The sequence below is a fragment of the Arachis stenosperma genome, chromosome 8, assembly GCF_014773155.1.
Source record: "Arachis stenosperma cultivar V10309 chromosome 8, arast.V10309.gnm1.PFL2, whole genome shotgun sequence".
In the NCBI taxonomy this organism is placed as follows: domain Eukaryota; kingdom Viridiplantae; phylum Streptophyta; class Magnoliopsida; order Fabales; family Fabaceae; genus Arachis; species Arachis stenosperma.
The window spans coordinates 54,215,238-54,237,469 of NC_080384.1; the positions used below are offsets into that span (position 1 = coordinate 54,215,238).

At 30.6% G+C, this 22,232-nt stretch overlaps 3 protein-coding genes and 3 non-coding genes across 9 annotated transcripts; 3 read left to right on the forward strand and 3 right to left on the reverse strand.

The window, feature by feature from the left end:
* Nucleotides 1-400: 400 nt before the first annotated feature.
* LOC130947153 (small nucleolar RNA snoR77Y) lies at nucleotides 401-484 on the reverse strand. Its single transcript, XR_009072562.1, has one exon. It is a non-coding gene; the product is annotated as a small nucleolar RNA snoR77Y (small nucleolar RNA).
* A 54-nt stretch (nucleotides 485-538) lies between these two features.
* On the reverse strand, nucleotides 539-690 carry LOC130947155 (small nucleolar RNA snoR2/U65). Its single transcript, XR_009072563.1, has one exon. It is a non-coding gene; the product is annotated as a small nucleolar RNA snoR2/U65 (small nucleolar RNA).
* Nucleotides 691-742: 52 nt separating this feature from the next.
* On the reverse strand, nucleotides 743-973 carry LOC130947149 (small nucleolar RNA Z112). Its single transcript, XR_009072558.1, has one exon. It is a non-coding gene; the product is annotated as a small nucleolar RNA Z112 (small nucleolar RNA).
* Nucleotides 974-3,071: 2,098 nt separating this feature from the next.
* On the forward strand, nucleotides 3,072-9,967 carry LOC130946336 (protein POLLEN DEFECTIVE IN GUIDANCE 1-like). Of its 3 annotated transcripts, none has more exons than XM_057875033.1 (11): nucleotides 3,072-3,980; nucleotides 4,605-4,756; nucleotides 5,017-5,120; nucleotides 5,637-5,725; nucleotides 5,841-5,914; nucleotides 6,510-6,614; nucleotides 6,861-6,999; nucleotides 7,835-7,932; nucleotides 8,041-8,163; nucleotides 8,901-8,969; nucleotides 9,055-9,960. In XM_057875033.1, the coding sequence occupies exons 1-11, from the start codon at nucleotides 3,350-3,352 to the stop codon at nucleotides 9,253-9,255; spliced, it is 1,785 nt and encodes a 594-aa protein (XP_057731016.1). In that variant the 5' UTR covers nucleotides 3,072-3,349; the 3' UTR covers nucleotides 9,256-9,960. The 3 variants fall into 3 exon arrangements, with proteins under 3 accessions (XP_057731016.1, XP_057731014.1, XP_057731015.1); XM_057875031.1 differs by having other exon boundaries at nucleotides 6,510-6,660; nucleotides 6,832-6,999; nucleotides 9,055-9,959; XM_057875032.1 differs by lacking the exon at nucleotides 8,901-8,969 and having other exon boundaries at nucleotides 6,510-6,660; nucleotides 6,832-6,999; nucleotides 9,055-9,967.
* A 1,147-nt stretch (nucleotides 9,968-11,114) lies between these two features.
* LOC130943336 (uncharacterized) lies at nucleotides 11,115-14,526 on the forward strand. Its single transcript, XM_057871179.1, has 9 exons — nucleotides 11,115-11,326; nucleotides 11,422-11,543; nucleotides 11,817-11,868; nucleotides 12,385-12,655; nucleotides 12,740-12,801; nucleotides 13,017-13,215; nucleotides 13,309-13,405; nucleotides 13,641-13,723; nucleotides 13,945-14,526. The coding sequence occupies exons 3-9, from the start codon at nucleotides 11,821-11,823 to the stop codon at nucleotides 13,950-13,952; spliced, it is 768 nt and encodes a 255-aa protein (XP_057727162.1). The 5' UTR covers nucleotides 11,115-11,326; nucleotides 11,422-11,543; nucleotides 11,817-11,820; the 3' UTR covers nucleotides 13,953-14,526.
* Nucleotides 14,527-17,906: 3,380 nt separating this feature from the next.
* LOC130943335 (short-chain dehydrogenase TIC 32 B, chloroplastic-like) lies at nucleotides 17,907-22,007 on the forward strand. 2 transcript variants are annotated; one of them, XM_057871176.1, is made up of 8 exons: nucleotides 17,907-18,084; nucleotides 18,989-19,220; nucleotides 19,866-19,948; nucleotides 20,170-20,326; nucleotides 20,459-20,537; nucleotides 21,217-21,304; nucleotides 21,408-21,454; nucleotides 21,715-22,007. In XM_057871176.1, the coding sequence occupies exons 1-8, from the start codon at nucleotides 17,946-17,948 to the stop codon at nucleotides 21,880-21,882; spliced, it is 993 nt and encodes a 330-aa protein (XP_057727159.1). In that variant the 5' UTR covers nucleotides 17,907-17,945; the 3' UTR covers nucleotides 21,883-22,007. The 2 variants fall into 2 exon arrangements, with proteins under 2 accessions (XP_057727159.1, XP_057727160.1); XM_057871177.1 differs by having other exon boundaries at nucleotides 19,869-19,948.
* The last annotated feature ends 225 nt before the right edge of the window (nucleotides 22,008-22,232 follow it).

Consider the following 22,232-nt stretch of genomic DNA (forward strand, 5'->3'; position numbering starts at 1 on the left):
AATTAAAAACATTAATCCGTCTTGTTATGTCAATTTTAATAAAAAAAAAATTGATTAAAATATAAAACCAATGAATTTATCCAGAAATTTGTATCTTGAAACAAAGGATTATAATTTCAAGGATCTTCATCTGGTGATTTGATTTTGGCTCTAAGCGGCAGTCAAGTAACTATGAAATAAGCCCCTGCTGTTGACTCTATTATAGAGCCTTTATCCCTTTTAATCAATAATTATATATATTTTAAATCTAATTCAAGATATTAATTCATGTCAAGATATTGTTACTATAACTCCCAATTGATGTTTATACTTTGCCAGGTTTCCATTCTACACACTAATCAAATTCTTTAGTTTAATAACCCCACTTAATCTGATTAGAACTTTGTAAATCACCAATGAACGGAAGCCTCAGTAAGCCAGAATTTGACATCAAGATAATAATTTTCAGCCGGTAATTCCAATTCAAGTTAGTCCTCATTGGCTTCCATTCAAATACACAAAATACTTCAAAGATTGATAAATTGTATATAAAAAGAGAGAATGTAATCGCAGAAAACGGCTCCACAGATCATAGAATATTGAAATCCGCAGGTTCCTATCAAGATGCGAAACAAGTGAAACTCTTGTTATTGGTCCAATCATAGCATCGCTGGTCAAAGCAAATAGCTATCAGCGACGTGGCATTGAACCTAAACCCTAAATTAAAAGAAAATTAAAATTGATTTACACTTTTTAAGTATTAAACCCTCAGAGACCCGTTTCAAATCACACACACAGCGTGGGACAAACCAACCTGCGCCGCAAAAGCAGTGAATTTTTCTCGACCAACGGCAGAATTAGGGTTTTGCCATCGGTGGATGAGAAAAAAGCGTTGCTTTCGTGACATTGCTGGTTGGTAATGAACACGACGCTGCTGTTTGGAGTGTCATACGGCACTTCCTATCAATTTTTGGGAGATCTTCCTCACAGGGAAAAATTGGATAAGATAAAACCTAGATAGTAGAAATTGAACCAAGCTACACATAGCAGAATGAAAAGTTGAAGATTTATAGAAACTAATAATAGAAGAACAACATGACTTACACCTTAGCTATTAGCTAAAAGCTGTGCTGAGAAGGGGATGGGTGAAATGAAAAAAGAGAATGAGGAATTAGGGTTTTGGAGAGTGCACATTTATAGGACACATGTTGGGCCGTTACATCAGGCTAACAAATTAGCTAGGGTTATGGAATTAGTCAACAAACCTCAATCTGTGTATTTGGGTAGAAGAACTATGAGATTTTTGTTTTTGGTAAAAAGAAATATGAGCTTTTTGTTGCAAAAGAACTATGCGTTTTTTATATGAATTTTTTTTTTACAAAAAATATGTATGGGCTTATTATGACCATATAAAAAATAGAACAAAAGTGGGTCAAACCCACAAACTTATAGAAGTTCTAATTCAATTATACAACCCATATGAATCCAAATACATCTAAGATAAGTGTCAGCTATACCAAAAAGAGAACATAAGGTGTAATTATGGTTATTCTAAACCTTGCATTAAAATTCTTTATTTATTGGGCTCTTGTCCCGTTTAGTACACCAACAAAAAAAATTTCAGGTATTGATTAACTTTTTGATGATATTTCCATGCAATATTTTTAGCATTAATGATGCGCTACCAAATCAAGTCAAAGAATTATCTTTTTCTTGGTTTTTTTTTTCAAAATTTTAAATTGTTGGGATTTTAAATTATTATTCTTTAGTTCTTGATATTTTAACCATGTGTTACTAAGAAAGAGATATACATATGTCTAAAGTTGGCAATAGATGGGATATAATAGGATAAGTTAAGGTTTCAATCCAACTTTAATCCTATTTGTGGATTAAATTTGTTACTAAAACTCAATTCTATTTTACTTGCGAGTTGAGAACGATCCAACTTTAACTCTACTTGCAGTTAATCTGCAAGTATCCGACTCTACTCACGAATTTTTACAAATATAATTGATAATAATATCCGATCGGATTTGGTAGAGTTGAATATCCGTATCTTTTTTTATAAAATTATTAAATTTTTAACTTTTTAGATTATGTCCCAAAAATAAAGGTTATAAATTACTTTAAATTTAGTTGAATTGAAGTTGGGTTTGGGTTTAGTATTCATGATTTTTTTAAACTGCATAGTCAAATTTTTTAAACAAATCTATTTACAGTGATAAAAATGGTTTGAACGAACATGGAAAATTTTTTTAAATAGTTCTATTGATGAATAATTTGGATAAGAGATATTAATTAGATGTGCTAGTTTATCATATATGAATTTAGAATAATGTTTGATAATAAGAAAAAAATAGTCAAAAACAGTTAGAATGTATCTTATTTAATATTTATTAATTGTTATAATAATTAATAAATATTAAATAAAATAAATTTTGACCCTTTTTTTTTTCTAGCATCACTAATGTATTCATATCGTGAATTAAAAGTGTCACCATTGTAAGGGCCATGTACCTTTATTCCTTCATAGAAGTAGTATAATCAAGATAGGATGAAAGGCACAATGTTGAGTATTGATTTATTCTGCCACCAGACCTGTAGCATATTTTGGTCAAGCATGTAATATGGACAGATAATGCCTCTAAACAATTGATTAAGGAAAAAAAAACAGTTGATTAAGCAACTGCATAAATCTAAATGTTGTTCAAGTAGAAGCAACCATATATTATTATAACGAAGCATTATTTACTTATTTCAGTTGTAATGAAAATTGATCGTGAAAATTGTATGATTAAACTCATTTTATTCGTTTTGTGCATCGTACCGGTTTATTCAGTAGCATAACTAGATGATCTAGCTTGCATTATAAGTAGATCAAAATAATTTATAATATTAATTCAACAATAAGAGTAAATCAAAATTAATCAATAAACTATAATTTAAATGGTATAATTTTTTTATGCTCATCTAAAAGATTGTAGGTTCGAATTTCACTCTTAATTTTAAAAAAAAAAAGAAAAAGAAAAAGAGTAAACCAATCAACTAGAGAGTAAAGAACTTTGGTGAGGACCAAAAAACGCACACACACAATTAGCAGCAGAGGAATGAGGAAGCGCGAATGAAACGAGTCCTGCTGGACTCTGCTTTGGAAGAAAGGAACAAAACAGGTGAACAAACGAAAAACAGAGCGTCTCTGTTTCCTTCACACCAATCAAATCATCATATCATAATTCATAAACTATCACACACGCTTCCAACGCGATTCTTCTTCCCAAACCACATGCAAATTACAAAATTCAATTCACATGCAAATTACAAAATTCCTAATTTACCCCCATTCATTCACCAACGCTCGTCGTAGATTCCGATGGCGTTGAGAACCGCTGGCAGAAAACTCTCCTTCGATGTTCTCCGCCACCGTGACGGCGACCACGACGCTGCTGTTCCGATCAACAGAGCAGAATCAGACCCGACGCAAACGGCGACGATGCGCAAGAGCCGCAAGCAGAGAAGGAATAAGAAGAAGAAGGACCAGAAGCTTCTAGAATCTTCTTCTGTAACGGGAGCTGATCCGTGTTCCTCCGTTGAGGATTCCAGAGCTCTTAATTCAGATTCCGTTACATCCGATCCGCATTTTCCGCTTCAGAATGGAAGCGCTTGCAACGGATTCGAGCTCGGGGCTCGGAAGTTTTACTCCACCGGTAGCGTAACGTTGGTGGAGGAAGAGGAGAGTGCGGCGAGCGTTTGTACTGGTCCGGCGACCGGGTTTAATTTTGGTGAGCTGAGGCAGAGAGCTGTGAACAGTGGTAGCTCTGAGGATTTGGCGAATTCAGCTGCTGTGGCGGTTGACGGCGGAGGGAAGGATGATGGCGGTGCGAAGGCGAGTCCGATTGAGAATCCAAAGCTGACGAATGAGAATGATGGGAACGGTGGTGTTGCGAAGTTGGAGACTGTGGAATCGTTGGATTGGAGGCGTGTCATGGCAGAAGATCCGAATTGTGAGTGAGATTGTTGCTTGATCTTCTGCATGCATTGTCGCATCTGTTATATTTCATGATATGGATTGAATTTTCAATTGGAAGGAAGTGAGGACGATGAAACTGTATTTTCAATGAAACAGGGTTTAAAAAACTTTTGCATGCATGATTATAATATGAGGTGTTAACCAGATGAAAAATCGAAAATGCTAGATGACAAATTTCATGCAGCTTCAATTATGGTGGAGCTCAAACTGTATCCAAACCAATGTATAATATTACATGTCTGAATCAATTTCATTTGTGATTTTTGTTACAATACAACTACACTTTGCATTGGCTTCCAAAGGGTATATATAGTTGATCAATGGAATCGCTAATGCAGTGCAGCCATTTGAGCGTTGACTGATATCTGTGTATGAGAGTGAATTATTTTGACATTCATGAATATTTTTATGCCTGTTCTATTGTTATACTTTAGCTGGTTATTTGTGTATTGAAACTAGTCTGGCAGTTTGTCTGATACTTCTTAATGTGAAGCAATATCTGCTTGCCTTTGCTGAATACTGTCTGTCTTCTCTTTGGCTTAATTAATTGACATGTGGTGATATTTTGTTTTTAAAATTTTTAATTTTGTTATGTCAGATGTATTTTTGGTGGATAAATCTCCTCTAGCATACTTCTTGGAAGAAATGCACAATGGAAATTCTTTACGGAGTACAACAACACTTGGAAATGAAAAAGAACGAGAGAGAGTCTATGACACTATCTTTCGCTTGCCATGGAGATGTGAATTGGTACACTTCCTTTTCTTGATTGAAAATGGGAAGATAATTTGAAATTTGAAATGACTCTAGTTATAGTTTTGTGTTGTCGTTTATGGATATATGTTCCTGGTTTAGCTGCCTATATTACCTTCAAATATTTGGAATAAACTCAGAAGTTTCAGGGAAAAATGAAAAACATTAAACCTTCCCTTACCCTTGCTAACATATAGTAGCATATTCTACTAGTGCATTTTCTGCTGTGGCAACTCAAACACAGAATGTAATTGCAGCTTATTGATGTTGGCTGCTTTGTCTGCTTCGATTCATTTCTTTCATTATTAACTATCATGCCAACAAGAATCATGATGACCATTTGGAAGCTTCTAAAGACAAGGTTTGTCACCTTTACTAAATTTTCTTCCCTCGAAATAAAATGTTAGTTGGGCATGCATGTGGGATTTTAAGTTATAGAAAATTCAAAATTCTGCAGCATTTTTTTCTTCAATTTGAGTTAGTGATTTAGGCAGTGTCCATCTGTTGCAATCATCTTTTTTTGGATAGAGTCAATCTATTACAATCTTACTAATGCCTTATAAATATCTGTAGATCTTTGAATGATGAGTACGAAATGAATGTGTGAACCATGTCATCCTAGATTAAGCAGTTGGTCCAAATCCAGTTAGACATTGGATATGGTATTGGCCCTGAATTTTTGAACTTTATCTAGACTGTATTAGTCGCTGACTCTTTCAGCTGAATATAAGACCAATCTCTGTTACTACAAAATCAACTTGTTCTTGTACTTTGATTAGTATCCTCTTGTTCATCCCAATTCTTGTGTTCAGTTTTAAAACTTGTTGTAGTCCATCAATTTTAGTATTATAATTTGACCTTATCATGCTTGTGGCAGGCAGTTCAAGAGGTTGTCTGCTATGGAATTATCAGATTTTGGCTGCTTTCTTATTATGAGTTGTGGAGTCATTCTTCTGCAGCAGACAGGTCTTCTGATTCTCTGCTCCTATGATCATATTTATATCATTAATTTTTGTGTTGATCAGCTATAATGCTATATACTGAATTTGTTTTATTCATCCTTAAAATCATGCTGCCTCAGATATCAGCTTAATATATCATATGATCCGTGGTCAAGGAACAATCAAATTATATGTGGTCTACAATGTTTTAGAGGTGAGCATTTTCGTAATACATAAATCTCAGTTATAGGGAATAAGTAGTTCTCCATATGTCGATCCGTATTGTCAATTTTCAATCAAGATGAATGTTCATGTGAGAAAGATCTTGGCTTGACAATGGAAGGGAACTAATTCAAGTCAGAAATCAGTGTCAATATGCTATGCTATCTCCATGTTTTTATTTTTCATAGACACAAATTTGAGTGGCAGTATCCCTGCTCTTCCAAAGAAGTACATACACCATTGTTTTGTAGCAAACCTGAATTAGTGACAATTGGCAGGAAACTCAGAATTTATATGCAAGAAGGGATGTGGAAAAATAATAGTGTTGCCTCAACTTAGGTCCAATTTGGGCTATGCCAATTGAAAATGTAACTGAAAAGAGCAGGATGTATGTTCAATGATGGAATACACAAGTAATAGTTATAACATGGATTGGTGGCCTTTGGTCATTTAACCATCCAGTCAAAAGCTACTGAAATTATAATCAAATCTGCTACTGCTTTTTCTTTATGTTGATTGATTAAATGCTGTAAATCAATGTGATTCACTCTGAAACTTATACTGGAAGTTTGTGACTGATCTTGCAGATTTTTGATAAATTATGTCAAAGTTTTAATGGGGATGTACTGCAAACATTCTTTCATTCAGCTGAAGGACTTGCAAGTTGTCCACCAGAAAGTACGAGATTCTGGGTATGGAGATTTATTGCCGATGAATCTTTAGCTATTGCTGCTTCAAATATCCTTCCTCTTTGGAATTACTTTTATGTTTTCTTAGATTTTTTGGTTCCCCCCCCCCCCCCCCCCAAAAAAAAAAAAAAGGGGGGGGGGGGGGGGGGGATGTTAACTATCTTATTCTTTGTAAGCAAAAGTAAGAAACAGAGGTTGTTGGTTCCTTGACTAGTCTTACTTGTTCATTCTTTTATCTTATTAGCTCAGGCAATCACTCTATCAACCTGTATAGTTGCTCACAACAATGCATTGTTCGCTTTGCTGGTGTCAAATAATTTTGCTGAGATAAAAAGCAATGTGTTTAAGCGATACAGCAGGGACAATGTACACAGTTTGGTTTACTTTGGTAAGTTATTGTGCCTACTAGAGTTTCTTTTCCTTTGATTTCTGCTTATTTGGTATATTGATGATTAGTTCCTATGCTACATAGAAATTATGCAAACCGTTTTACAATATGATGAATAAAACTCACTTTTTAAGCAAAATGAAAGTTAGTTCTGGTGTTGAAGTCCATGATTAGTGCATCCCTTTGATTTAAATTCTAATTTTGTTAGGACTTAATGGGTTGCATACTTGCATTGGTCAAACACTAATAAATATTTTATGTATGGGTTTTGATCTTTTAATGAAATATGATATGAATATGATAAGGGTATTATGGGGAATTAGGAGGTAATTAGTTAGTGAGTGAAAATTGTGGGAATATGAGTATAAATAAGGGACTATCAATATTTTAACAATAGAAATCTAGAAATGGTGTATGGTGTATTGTGTTGATTGTCAGAATCTGAAATTCCTTATCCTTCCAGTCCTAGGAGATAGACTCCACAATAAACCAGGTTCACTCAATTCTATTTTTCACTTGTGTATTACAATAGTGATAGTCCCTTATTTATTCCCATAGTCCAATAACTCCCACTCACTAAATAACTACCTCCTAATTCCCCATAATACCCTTATGACATTTGTAGCAAAATAATTTTTGCAAGAATGGCAATAACATGAACTTATTGTGTATAGTAAATTAGTAATAGACTGAAATCATTTCAAATATTAACTGTTTATATTTGACTAGGATTTGTTCTGGATTTGACATTCATACTACGACCATTTTTTCTCTTTAGATTTTATATTTATTTTTCTGATCTTCTCTTTTCCCTTTTACTTGTGGTGATGAGCAGATTCTATAGAGAGATTCCATATTTCAGCATTTATCTTATTTGTTTTGGCTCAAAATATTCTGGAGGCAGAGGGTCCTTGGTTTGAGAGTTTTCTTAGTGTAAGCTTTCAAAGTATTTTAGCTCATGATATTTATTAAGTTCGTCATATGGGAATCAGTTTTCTTTCTTGACCGAGACTTGCTCCTAACACATTTTGGATGGTGCAGAATGTTCTATTGGTTTATGTATGCGAAATGATAATTGATATCATCAAGCATTCATTCATTGCTAAATTCAATGACATCAAACCCATTACATACTCTGAGTTCCTTGAAGACCTCTGTAAACAGGTATTTTCATCTGATTTTATGTCCATATCATCCATGCACTATTAGTGGTTGTTTATTCTGATTAAAAAGGCATTAAACAGCTGGCTGTGCATGGTTAATTTGCATATGTTTCAAATCCCTCACGGGGTGGAGAATTTGAGTGGCTTTATGAGCAATAATACATTGAAAGTACCACAGCCTTCCATAATTCAATTTCCAAATTCCTTTTGTGATTATCTGTTGTAAACTTGTAATATGTTTTCCTTTACTGCGATATTGAATCCAATATGGTTTTATATGCCTTTTGTATTCCTTTCTAGCAATATGGTTCAATCTCTCTAAATAACCTGGTCATTTTTCTTCTCACTTGATTTTGTCCCTTTGATTTCTTTTATTATTGTTTCTTTGATTTATAGTTTAATTCCAGTGAGTTCAGTTTATAAGTGAACACTTTTACCATATTTCACCAAAAGTAATAAAAGAAAAAGAGAATGAGAATACTTTTACCATATGGAAGGGTTTTTTTTTTTTAATATAAATAGGCATTTGCACATGGTGTTTCCTGTTGGAAAGCAAGAATATGCTATTTAGTTGACACTTGAGAAAGCCAACTATTACTGCATAAAGAATGATGTATAATTCTGTAACTTTAAGTTGGTTTATACTTTTTTTGATAATTATATTGCTTTAGCTGACTCTATGATGGAAAATTACCTAAGAATACAAGCCTGACACTGGACTCTTTTTCGTATCTGTAGACTTTAAATATGCAAACTGAGGGTGTGAAGAAAAACCTTACTTTTGTCCCCCTTGCTCCAGCATCTGTGGTAATCATATAAATGTTTTAAATGCTGCATTTCCTATATGCTAATTTGCTATTTGTTGCTAATTTAATGTATTACTTGTTCTCAGGTTATTCGAGTGCTGACTCCAGTTTTTGCCGTAAACATCCCTCCCAATCCCCTTCGCTGGAGGCTTTTCTGGATTCTGCTTTTTACAGCAATGACCTATGTTATGCTTACAAGCCTTAAGGTCCTTGTTGGCTTGGGACTACAGAAACACGCCACTTGGTATGTTAACCGGAGGAGGAAGCACCATCTTCATGCAGATTAGGTTAAAAGGGAAAAAGTTTCTGTCTCAAGTCAAGGTGCTTCGCCATGAAGGCCTCCATGCATGTGCCGGCAGATCATCAACAAGATGACCACAGGCAGATGATTTGAGCAGTCGATTCTCAAATCATCATTGATAACTAGCACATACCGGAGAAAATTCTTGTTCAATCTCTTGGTTTTTTGAACTTAAGATGAGCCTATAAATGGTTTCACCTTGCAGCAATTTTGATACCAGGATGAGGCATAGTTTGATGACTACAGAATAACGATACAAGGTTGTATAGGCTGCATGAATCCCATACCTTTAACTTGCAGCAGAGTTTCTAACTTTCTATAGTTCTATACCCCTCCAATTCATACATCGCCATATTGGACCATACCAATTGCATTAAAAGAAAAGTTAGTTTCACACCCCTTATTTTGGCCTCTTTCCATATGCTAGATATACAAAGAAGCAACATACATGCAGTGCTATTTGTTCTTATAAAATGTAAAAATTTCTACTTTCATTATGCTTATTATAGGCGCAATTAAAATCCCCAGGTGGGTTCATAAGAAGCCTTGAATTTTTGTGCTTCGTGCATCTAGTGTGGTTGTGATAGTAATGTTTACCAATTACCATGGAAGTTGGCCTTGAAGAAGATGCATTTAACTGATAGTGATCATGGTGTCCTTTTAGTTTTTGAAAGTCAAAGTACTGAATTTCGTTAAACAAATACATGGACACAAATACACAAAGAGATATTTACAAAGATACATAATTTTTTATTGTATTTGGTGATACTGGACAAGATACACAAGTATAAATTAAATATCAATTTTTTCCCTATATTATCACCAATGGAATAAGGATAAGAGTAAATTACTAAGGATAAAAGAGTAAATATTTGTATCTTATTCAATGTGTCGCAGTGTCTTATCTTTTTTGAAGAATACCGAATACATGTATTTTATGTACATTTGTGTGTCATCGTGTCCTTCAAAAAATTTGTGTCTCAACAAACAAACAGTAAATATGTATGTCTCAACAAACAAACAGTAAATGTGTATCACTGTATTTACGTATTAGTGTCCGTGTCTCATTAAACAAATGCAGCATAAGGTACAAGGAGGCAATAGGATAACCATAGTGGAAAAAATAAGTTTATTACATGCAAATTTGAAAGTTAGGAAGGTTATCAGGTGTACCGGGAATATCGGTGTTCTAGTTGTTTTAACCGTTGATCTAAATTATAAAAAATATATATAATATATATTAATTAAAATCAACGGTTAAAATAACTGGAACACCGATGTTCCTAGATACACCTGATAACTTTCCTGAAAGTTATCACAAATAAGGGAGAAACCAAGAATCTTACACATCAAATAATCCTAAATGGGAGAAATTGGAAATCTTGTCCTTTGAAATCAAGTAGGTTGTTTCCAAATCACTCACGAAGAAATTCTTCAAGATTTTCCATAACTCGGGTCCCTTTGAATTCCTCGTACATTAAAAAATGGTAATTTTTTTTCAATTTTATCTAATCTAAAATAACATATAACTTGTCTTCTATAATGTGTCCATTTTTAATTAAATATTATCTTAATCTGATAACTAATTATATTTGCGACTTTGAGTATTTCAATTTAATTAGAGTTCATTTCTAAAAATCCAAACTTCTTTTAACAAAAATATTATTTGCACATTAAAATTAGCCATTAAAATTAACTAATATATATTTGTATATAAATATATGTATAATTTAATTCTATTATACTTTAATAACTGATTTTGGTGTAAACAAGTTTAAAAATATTTAGGGCAAATTAAAGTATAATAATATATAAATAGTTAAGAAAGTGGAAGATTTGGAGATTTATTTGAAAGAAAAGGCGAAGGAAGCTGTTGTTAGCATACTCATACAAACGGCCAAGGCTGGAGAAGACAAGAAGAGCGACTTCAGCATCACAAAGCACAGACAGTTCATACGCTTTCTTCAGCAATCCGTTCCGCCTCTTACAGAACGTCACCTGCCGATTCGTCGTGTTCTCGAATCATTCACGTTCACGTTTCCTGTTTATCCTTCTTGGTTTGGATTCTCCATTCTTATTTAGTTATTTCTTTTCCCTTTCTTTTCTCTCTTCATTGTTCATTGCACGTTGCTGATGGTTACCGATTCAACAGGTTAAAATAGTGTGACAATAAGAAGTGCTCGTTGCTCATGGTTCCCGGTGTAACCGGTTAGAATAATGTAACAATTATAAGCGCCATTTTCGCGTTTATTGCATCGCATACAGCGTGACAAGGTAATGCTACTTTCTCACCCACCTTTTTCTGTTTTTCCTCTTTTAATTATCTTCTTTGATTTCAATTTCAATCCTCTTTCTTCCCCTTCGTATTCGTTTCATTACTCTTCATCTTCCTTTCTCAGATTCATCAAACCCGCACCTGAATTCGTCTCTATTGACCTTCCTAATTTCGATTCAAAATACTCATATTATTGTTTAGTGTTACTGCTGAGTGAATGCCATAATATGTTCTTTGGAATTTGATGGACTTTATGTTTTGCATACTGTTAGGATCATGGATTTGAAATATCCAGCTCGCAAGTTGTCTCGTTCCGTTCTCACTGTGAGTGTTCAATTTTCATGATTTATTACAAATTAGAGTAAAAAGACAAGGGGGAAATGTGTATAATACATGTTTGGAACTGGCAATAATATAGTTACTGATTAAGTAAATGATGTAGCTAAAAAATTTCCCGGGGAACTTGTTAAGAAGATAATAATGGAAATTTTTGAGGTTTTTGACTTATTCAATGCACTGAAAGTATCAAAAACTTATCTTTCAATTAAACTTTTACTTTTACGGTGTTTTTAGTTTAGGAAGATCAATGGGTCATGACGATGCCATATTTCATAGAAATCATGCAATATTCCAATCTAAATGCATCATACTATTCCCTCTTTGATTTGTCCTATTATTTTTTAACTGGATTTTTTGTCCAGTTTATTGCTGAACATAATAGCATTTGGCATAAGTTTAAGTGGTTACTTGGTCTAGGCACAGCAACTGAGCGCATGCTTTTCCATTCAAATCGAAAATGGTAAAAAAGTGTATTCATTGTGGGTTTTAAGGCTTTTACAGATGGGCAATGTTGGGCTTCAACTCCTTTGGTACTTCCTACACATACTTCTCAGCATTTGGCATTCCATACTAGCAATCCGTTGTTTCATTGAAAGTTGTTTCATCACTTGTGGAGTATTGGAGAAATACAAGTCTCTTAATATAGCAAAGCTTCGGTACCTTGCCATTGTCATAGAAAGTGAAGATGCTCACCAAACATCAAAAGTTGTCAAGCTCTTGCAGTGGCTGGATTCTATTGGGGTAAAGAATGTTTGCCTCTATGACATGAATGGTATGAAGCTTGGAGAAGCAGTAATGATAAACATTTTGTGATTCAGGCCATATATAAATAGTTTCCTTGAATTCTGCATTTTAGGAGTGCTGAAGAAGTCTAAAGAAGCCATATTTGGAAAATTGAAGAATGCAAAACCAATAGAGGTACTATATGCATTTTTTGGTTAGTTAGTATGCTTCTTTCATAACATGTTAATGAACTTATGATATTTGCAAAAAACAAGAAATATATCTTATATGTTGCCCATGGTAATCATTATCGAGATTGAAACCATGTGCTGGTGGGAAAGTATGGATTGGATAGATATTCAATGGAAATCACTGTCAATGAGTTCTGATCTAGCATTAACTCAGTGCAGGAAGTTAATGAAGCTGTTACACTCCACGTTCCAGAGCACATGACTTTGGAATTTGTTTCTTACGCAGATGGAAAGGAGGCCATGGTAAAAGCAGCCAATTTTATTTTTGTAGAGAATTTGAAACGACAAAACTTTGGTGGAGAAATTGATGGTCAAGTGATATCAGAACCTCTCCTGAATGAGGCACTGAAAGTTGTTGGTTTGTTTGCTTTCTGAACCTACTAGTCATTTACATAGTTAATTTTCTTGTTCAGGACATATTCAGTTAATAATCATCTGGTTTCACTGTCAGGTTGCAAGGGTCCTGAACCTGACCTTTTACTTGTTTATGGGCCAGTGAGAAGCCACCTTGGTTTTCCTGCATGGAGGATTCGGTATACTGAGATTGTGTAAGCATTCTCTCTTTTGCTTTCCCTCTGTATTGGTGTTGCAGAGCTACTTCTCTTCTCAATTCCATTGCTGGATCATTAAACCCTAAATTTAATCTCCTTCCATTTGTATGTGTTTTGTAAATAGTAAAAGTTTCATTTTTTTTTGTGTGTGTATATATATATATATATATATATATATATATATATATATATATATATATATTGAATAGATTCTGACAGATGTTTATTACAGACATATGGGATCATTGAACTTCTTGAGATATGGCTCCTTAATAAAAGCCATTTACGACTTCACAAAAGTGCACCAGAATTATGGTAAGTATTTTACAATGATTTTTTTTTTTTTTTAATTGGATTATGTTTGTATTGTTGTATTAGTTGCTTGAATGCAAGTATATAGCAAATCATATTGATAGACTACTCTCAACAATTATAATATATGGTTCTGTCTTCGGATGCTAGGCATAGTTAGTATCTATTGAAATCAATATTCTATAGGTAACTCAAACATATTATCTTTTGGTTTGTGCTAACAGGTACGTAGTGAAGGAATTTGAGGATAACTGACTTGGCATTTGCAAGCCACATAGGAGTGAATAATAGAAAAATACTTAACTACATATATTTGAGTGGCAGACCTTTCGGTAGATGAGAAATATAATTGCAAATCATAATATAGTTCTAATGTAAGTTTTTTGGGGGAAGGAAAAAAGAAAGAAAAAAGTTATATATATTACTCTCTTTACTCATATGTAGTTTTTGTCTTATAACTTTCGTGTATTTTTATTCAAATTGCACCATAAGAGACTGAGAAAGAGGATGCAGTTGTTGATATACAAAGAAAGATGGTCGTATATTTCCAATTTCCACTCTTTCGTTTCTCTCACCAGGTTGTGAGATCTCTCTATAGTTTAAAAGAAAAAGAAAAGTAACGTGTAGTTGTCATTGCAAAGCAATGTTGTGTACTAATAACAGGACAGATTGTATTGTGGAAGGGAAAAGAAAAGAACAGGGTACCTGATAATTACATTTTAGCTCCCTTTCACTTTAAAATCTCATTAGTTAAGCATCAGATATAGAGGTTAAATAAATAACAAAGACTTTTAAGAATTTTTTTAGTTTTAGTTTTATTTAAGAAAATTTTCCAAATGTAAACATGAAACATGATTGATTGTTTTTTCTTTTCTTTTCTTTTCTTTTTTCCCTTGTCTTTCTTTGTTGGTGAAAGTTGTATATTTGAACTGAAGTGGGTAATGAGTTTGCATATACCTTTTTCTTTTCTTATTTGTGAAGAGATATATTGCCGTTTGGTGCCAACAGCAACAAGGTGAATGAATGAATAATGATGATGATTACTTGTTCATTCTATGACCACAATTCCATTTACTACATTATATACAGCATTTTCACCATATGAATAAAGCAAGTTTGATGATCATATTCTCTGCATTTCACTACTATACTATTTCAGCTGCATTCCTTTGTTGTCACTTGTAAGCGATTCAATTCTCTTTACTAACTTATTGGTTTGTTGGATTTTTCTCCCGGATTAATGGTCCCCTCCAACCTTATAGAAAATTAATTCTGGACAACACAAGAAAAAATCCAATGCTCAAAACAAAAGAATTTTTTAAAGAAACTGTATCTGTTTTCGTAATTCTAATAGAAGTTTAAGTAGTTCTCATACAAATAAATAATTCAAAATTTGTTTATTTAAATACTATGAAGATAGTTAAAAAATGAGGTAGGATTCTTGGTTACTTTCCAATCTATGATATCATGGAAAGGTGTACTTTGAATTTATACAAATCACTAATTAACTTTTCTTAATCACATCTAGTAGTACGTACACATTTACTTTCTACTGAGCTAGCTTCAGACCAGTTTAACCAGCTACTAATACCTTAGTTTAATTTGGTTACACCAACCTAGCAACCTACATTTAGTTTTACTTTGAAATTTTAAAAGCCAGTTAAATCAGAATAAAAATAACAAAGAAAAGAGGAAGGATAATATGCCTGAGATATGTGCCATGTGAGTCCATAATAGGATCATTTTATAATTAAGTTATTATTTGAAATGGATAATTATATAATTTTTAAAATATTAATAATTAAATCCTATTTTCTCTAAATCATTCTTTTCAAAACATAGAAGAAAAAATTGAAAAACTTCTTTTTTCGGACCAGGTACCCTAATTTTCTCTATAATAACTTTTCACTTTTTCCCATTCCTTCATTGTGGTCGCGCCTCCCAAAATCGTTCACCCCATCAAGTAATTAACTTGAACATATTTTGGCAAAGTGAACCCATAAAATCCTCATTCCTATCCAATTTTCTATTATCTTCTTTGACAATGATATATCATTCTTTATATCAGTTTCATCTAGTAAGATTAAAACTTTAGCATGAATAGTTAGATTCATTTAAAAATTTGAAAGTTCATGGAGTTTATAATTTGATAAAAATATCTTTAAAAAATAAAAAAGAAATAAAATAAAATGATATCCAAAGCATTCAACTATTATCACGGTAGGTAGTGAGTGGTTACATTGAAGAGTGCTAATGTGCAGAAGTGGTTTTTTTAGAAAGATTGATTTTGAAAAAAAATTGGTTATTAATATTTAAGAAATTAGATAATCACCTATTTGAAATAATAATTTAATTACAAAATAATTCTACCATAGTTAAGATATTAATTCTAATTAAATTAAAATAACTCAAATTATAAATATAATTAATTATTAGATTAAAATAATATCCAATTAAAAATTAATATATCAAAATGAATAAATTACATATTATTTTAGAAAGCATTCCATATAATTAAAATATCCTTGTTTTTGGAGGAATATCATACCCTTGGATCCGTGGATGTAATCTAAGACTTTCTTTGATCACACAATGCAAATAGTTCATCTGATTCACATCATTTTCTTCCACTTTTGATTTGCTCCCCACAACTCTTCTTACTTCTTCTTGGGCTTTCCTCATGACATTTGGGTTCTTGAGGAGCTCAGCAAAAGTCCATTCTAGAGTTGTTGAAGTAGTATCACTTCCTCCAACAAACATGTCCTGGAATCATAAAAATGGGTTAATAATAACAAGCATTTGGTTAAGAATATAAAAATGAATATTTGTGAATTATTTATTTTTTAACAAATGTCTTAATGCAAAACCTAGTATAATATGCTCTACCATTAATCATGCAAGAAAAATTATTAGAAATCTTAACTCATCTATAAATTTTTATTGGAAAAATGATTAGACTTTGTTAAGCATTCCCCCACAAATATTTATTTTGAGAGATATTTAAATAGCATGACTCTTTTGTGTTCAAATTAATTTTTCATTTTGAAAATTCAATTCGGAAAACTAAACAATGTTGATTAATTTTTTTTCCTACTAGTAACCTTATTAATAAAAGAGATAAATGATAAAGAGAATAAGTATAAGAATAAAATGTTTAAATAAGAATAATTTTATGTACGCATTTAAATGTATCTAAATTCTAAACTTAAGCTACTATTAATTATATTTTTAGTTTATATACATAATTATAACTTTACCAAAATTATTTATCAAACTAAATGATTGGATCAAACGCTTCTAAAATAAAAAAATTACTAAAGTGAAAAAATAGGATTTAGGCCTACTCAAATCAATTTAGTAAAATTCACATATAACAAAAATATAAAGTTAATTGCGATTAAAGTTTTATTTTTATTTTATTAATCTCTTCCTTCTAAAATATTCCCCCCCCCCCCCCCCCCACAAAAAAAATATTTAAAATATGTCATTAAATGCTTTATGATGTTACTTCTAGCTCTCATTTCTATATGAAATTATGAACACGTGTATATTATCTTAGACCTTATCAATTTCCGAATATGACAAGGAAAATGCAAGCCACTTAATAAGGACACAAGCAATAATTATAAGAAACAAAGACAAAAAGAAGTTTTAAAAAATTCAATTAATATAGTAATATTGCAAATTAAATATTAGTTTCCATTCCAAATTATCTTATATTTTATCAGTATATATATAGTTTGTGGACCACCCAACTAAGATATATAGGTGTATAACTGTATATATCAACAGTACATAATTAATTAATGGGTAAAATATATTTTTTATTTTTAAAATTTTTTAAAATTTATTTTGTTTTAATTTTATTCTAAAATAAATATATCCTTAATAATTAAATTTTAAAAAATTTAAAATTAATTCAATAATAATACATGACAATTATTTTTTATAGTTATTCTTATAAAATAATTTTTACGAAATTAATTCTAATTTTTTTTTAAAAAATTAATCATAAAAAATATATTTAATGTAAACAAAAAATTTAAAAAAAATTATTATTTTCTCAAGTTTTTTCATGAAAGTCAAACTGCCACATGTCATATTATTACAGGTCCATCACTCTAAGCCACCATAGCCATGACTTTTCCCAAGCCATCACAAAGGACACCTATATATTAAGGTATATTGTAATTAAAGCAAGGAAGAAAAGCATAGGCATAAATCCATGAAAGGAACACTAAGATACTTAGCTGGAATTGCAGGGCCAAGTGGTTTTGGTTCAAATTCAACTGCTGAACAAGTCATTCATCAACAACATTCTTCTTCTTCTTCTTCTTCTTCCAATCTAACCGCTATTATAACTGGTAAGTCTTACATATTCATCCTTAATTAGTTACAATATTTATATTATAGAGTTTAACTAGGGAGTAGTCATTTTTTTCCAGTTAATATCAATTAAATTTTTTTATTTTAAATTTTAGACTCTAACCTTTAAATCTTAGCCTTGTATGTAAAGTGATAATATTATTAGGAGTTTGTTAATTAGCTCTATTAGTATATGTATAGTATATGTTAGTATATGTAGTTTGTTAATTACCACTTTTAATTGTGATCACCATTAGTTAGTATAAATCCTCTTATATAATAGTGTATGTAGATTTAGAAATGTTCAATTCTAACTTATAATCTTATATTACATTGTTTCATTATATCGTTCTTTCTCAAAGGATAGTTGAACTTGAATCTTTATTTATGTGTATGAAAGTTTTTTAATGAAGAATTATATTGGCCAAACTAAATTTAATGTTAATTCACCACCTAATTGATTGATGGATTTCCTTACAAGAAATTTCTATGTATAGTTGGATTATTTTTTGGGCATTGATAAAGTTGAAGACAATAGTATTGCACGTGAGGGGTACCACTTAAGGTGGTCGTTTCTTTTTGGTCGCAACAAGATATGATTTTGTCTCTTTTGTGATCTTCATCTTCTAAATTTAATTTCATTTGTTCACACTACACCTACTAGATCTCCCTATCTATGTTATTTAAATTTAATTTTATTTTAATCCAATTTTAGATATACAAGTAACACAACTCTATCTAAGAACAAAATAATAATAATCATGTGTGAGGGATTTCCCCCTAGTATTTTATTTTTCTTAATTCCCATAATGAATAAGATCAATAACTTAATATATAATAAACAAGATTTTATTACTTGTTAAATAGGTATATTGATTATGTTTTAAAATCGAATTATTAAAGGGGCAAGTTCTGGAATTGGAGCTGAAACAGCAAGAGTGTTAGCAAAGAGAGGAGTGAGAGTTGTAATTGGCGCAAGGGATACAAAGAAGGCTAAACAAGTCAAAGAGAAGATACAAAAAGAGATTCCAAATGCTAAGGTTGTGATTTTGGAAATTAATCTTAGCTCCTTTGCTTCTATACACTCATTTTGCTCCCACTTTATAGCTTTGGACCTTCCCCTTAATATTCTCATGTAAGTCTTTAATTTAATTTAGAGTTTAATTTAATTTATTGTAAAGTGATAAATAAAGTTTCTCAAAATTTATATTTCGGACAGATTAGTCTTTTAAAAAAAAATATTAATAAAGTCTTTTAGAATAATAGATGTGGATACACTATCTTAAAATAAAAAAGAAGGTTTAATTACTCTACAAATCTCTATAGTTTCACCAAATTTTTAATTAGATCTCCATATTTTTTTTTTATAATTAGGTTTCTGTACATTTTTTTTTCAATTTAATCCCTGTTAATATTAAACGTCAAAAAAATGTTAGTAATTTGTGAAATTACTTGTATACCTTTAAGGACCCAATTAAAAAGAAGAAAGTATAGAGACCTAATTAAAAATTTAGTAAAATTATAAATATTCAACGAAAGATATTCCTATAATCCCTATAATCACAATAAGTAAGGTAAAAAGTCTTAATTTAAACTAATTTGTATACATGTGTTATCCTAAAAACTTTTTTTGATATTTTTCTTCTTTAATAACTAATCTGTTAGAAATATAAATTATTAAAATTTTATTTATTATTTTACTTTTTAATTTAATGTATATATAAAATATTGTGAAAGAAAATGGAGATGAAATCATCATTGTTATAATGAATTAATTTAGCAGAAATAATGCTGGAGTATTCTCTCAAAATCTTGAATTCTCTCAAGAGAATATTGAAATGACATTTGCCACAAATTACATAGGTACCTTTATTTATTTATTTATTTAGTTAACCCATTCCCTTTTTCAAAAATCACTCTTAAATCTATGTAAACATTTGTCTGGTAATATTTTTCATCATATGTAGCTTTAATTTAATAGTTCTTAATTGGCTTTAAATATGTATTTTTCATATTTTTAGTAGTAATTAATTATATTTAATTATGTTACTAAAATTGAAGATCTATTTTGTTTAATTTTTCAGGACATTTTTTGTTGACCGAAATTCTATTAGAGAAAATTATAGAAACAGCAGAGAAGAGTGGCATTGAAGGAAGAATCATAAACGTTTCTTCTGTGATTCATAGCTGGGTGAAGAATAGAGATGCCTTTCATTTCAATGACATAATCAAAGGAACAAAGTACATACAAAAACCACTTAATTAATTATTAATTAAATTAATTCTCTCCAACAACTATAATAAAATAAAAATTTAATTTTGTTTAATTTTTATACTTATCATTTTAATTTCTTTTTGGTTATATAAATGCAGCTATAATGGCACAATGGCATATGCTCGGTCAAAATTGGCCAATATTCTACATGCAAAGGAAATAGCTAGGCAACTCAAGGTTAATTATTTAGAATGCAAAATAGCCCAAAACTTTATTATATAAAATAATGCTCTAATCTTATATATGTATATAATATAATTATTACATTAGTTCTTATAATTCTATCAAATTTTTAGTAAAGATTTTTATATATTTTTTGTTCTTTTTAATTAAGTTTTTATATTTCTTTTAATTTTATAATTAGATTCTTTTTAGTGTAAAAATTATTAGAGTTAACTAAATATTTTTCTGTAAATTAAAGGTATCTACAATTAAGAATTTAACTAGATCTTTAATCACATATTTTTTTTAGAAAAATATTCTATTAATTTTAATGTTTTTGACATAAAAAAAAACTTAATTACAAAATTAAAAACAATATAAGGACCCAATTGAAAAGAAAAAAATATAATGATCTAATTAAAAATTTGATAAAATTATAAAGATTAATAAAGTAATTAAACCTATAATATAATAATTAACTATACTACGTATGTATCAAAAATCAACTATCAAATTAATCCTTCATATAAAATATATGTTAAAATATAAAATACAAATTAAAAATGTATAAAATAACATATATATTTATAGTTTTATATATAAAGACATAATAACTGATTTAGTAGTTAATTTTTTATATATACCTATATTTTTTAACAATAAAAATTTAAGGGAAATTGTAATATACTTTCAGGCAAGGAATGCAAGAGTAACTATCAATGCAGTGCATCCAGGTATAGTTAAGACAGGAATTATTAGAGGTCATCAAGGCTTATTAACGGGTGAGTCCAAAGTCTCATTAGATTAATAGTTAATTAACTTTCTTTTATTAGTTAAAGGCTGAAATAATTACTAATTAAGAGTATGTTCAACTTTCATATGCAGATTCAATATTTTTCATTGCATCAAAGTTACTTAAATCCACATCACAGGTTTGTATTTGTAATAAGCAAAACATCTTGTTCTTAACAATTCTTATGTTTAAATAATAAACATGATGTTTATTTTTTATTTTTTTTTTATTTTCATCTTCCATGAAATAGCAAGCACAATAAACAATATAACTATTTTTGAGAAAATATTAAGTAAAAATCCAAATGCATTCAATGTCATCATAAGAATATATAGAGCATTATTTTCTAATATAATTTTTTTTTTATTTTATACTTATTTTGAATGGTTTTATGGGCAGGGTGCATCAACAACTTGTTATATTGCTCTGAGCCAAAATACAGAAGGTATAAGTGGAAAATACTTTGCAGATTGCAATGAAAGCAAGTGCTCAAGACTTGCAAATGATGAATTAGAAGCTCAAAAACTATGGAACCAAACCCATGCCTTGTTACATAATTATTTTTGAATTATTATTATTATTACACATTAATTAATTATTATTCCTGCACATAGTAATGTATTCTATGTATATTAGACTATTATTCACTTGTGTTAAATAAATAAATGAGGTCTAAAAAAGATTACCAGAAAGGACTTTAATTTGATTAAGCCATTTTCCATGTAGCTCTACTTTAATTTATTGTATGTTATCAAATAAGAGAGAATATATAACCGATTTAGGATGATTGAGTAATCAGGTCATTTATCCGCTTAAGTAAATGTCGATAACTCGAATTTTTTTCCCGTGTATGATGAACCAATCTATTAGTTAATAACAAATCCTTAAATAGAACTCAGATGTGCAAAAAAAAATAG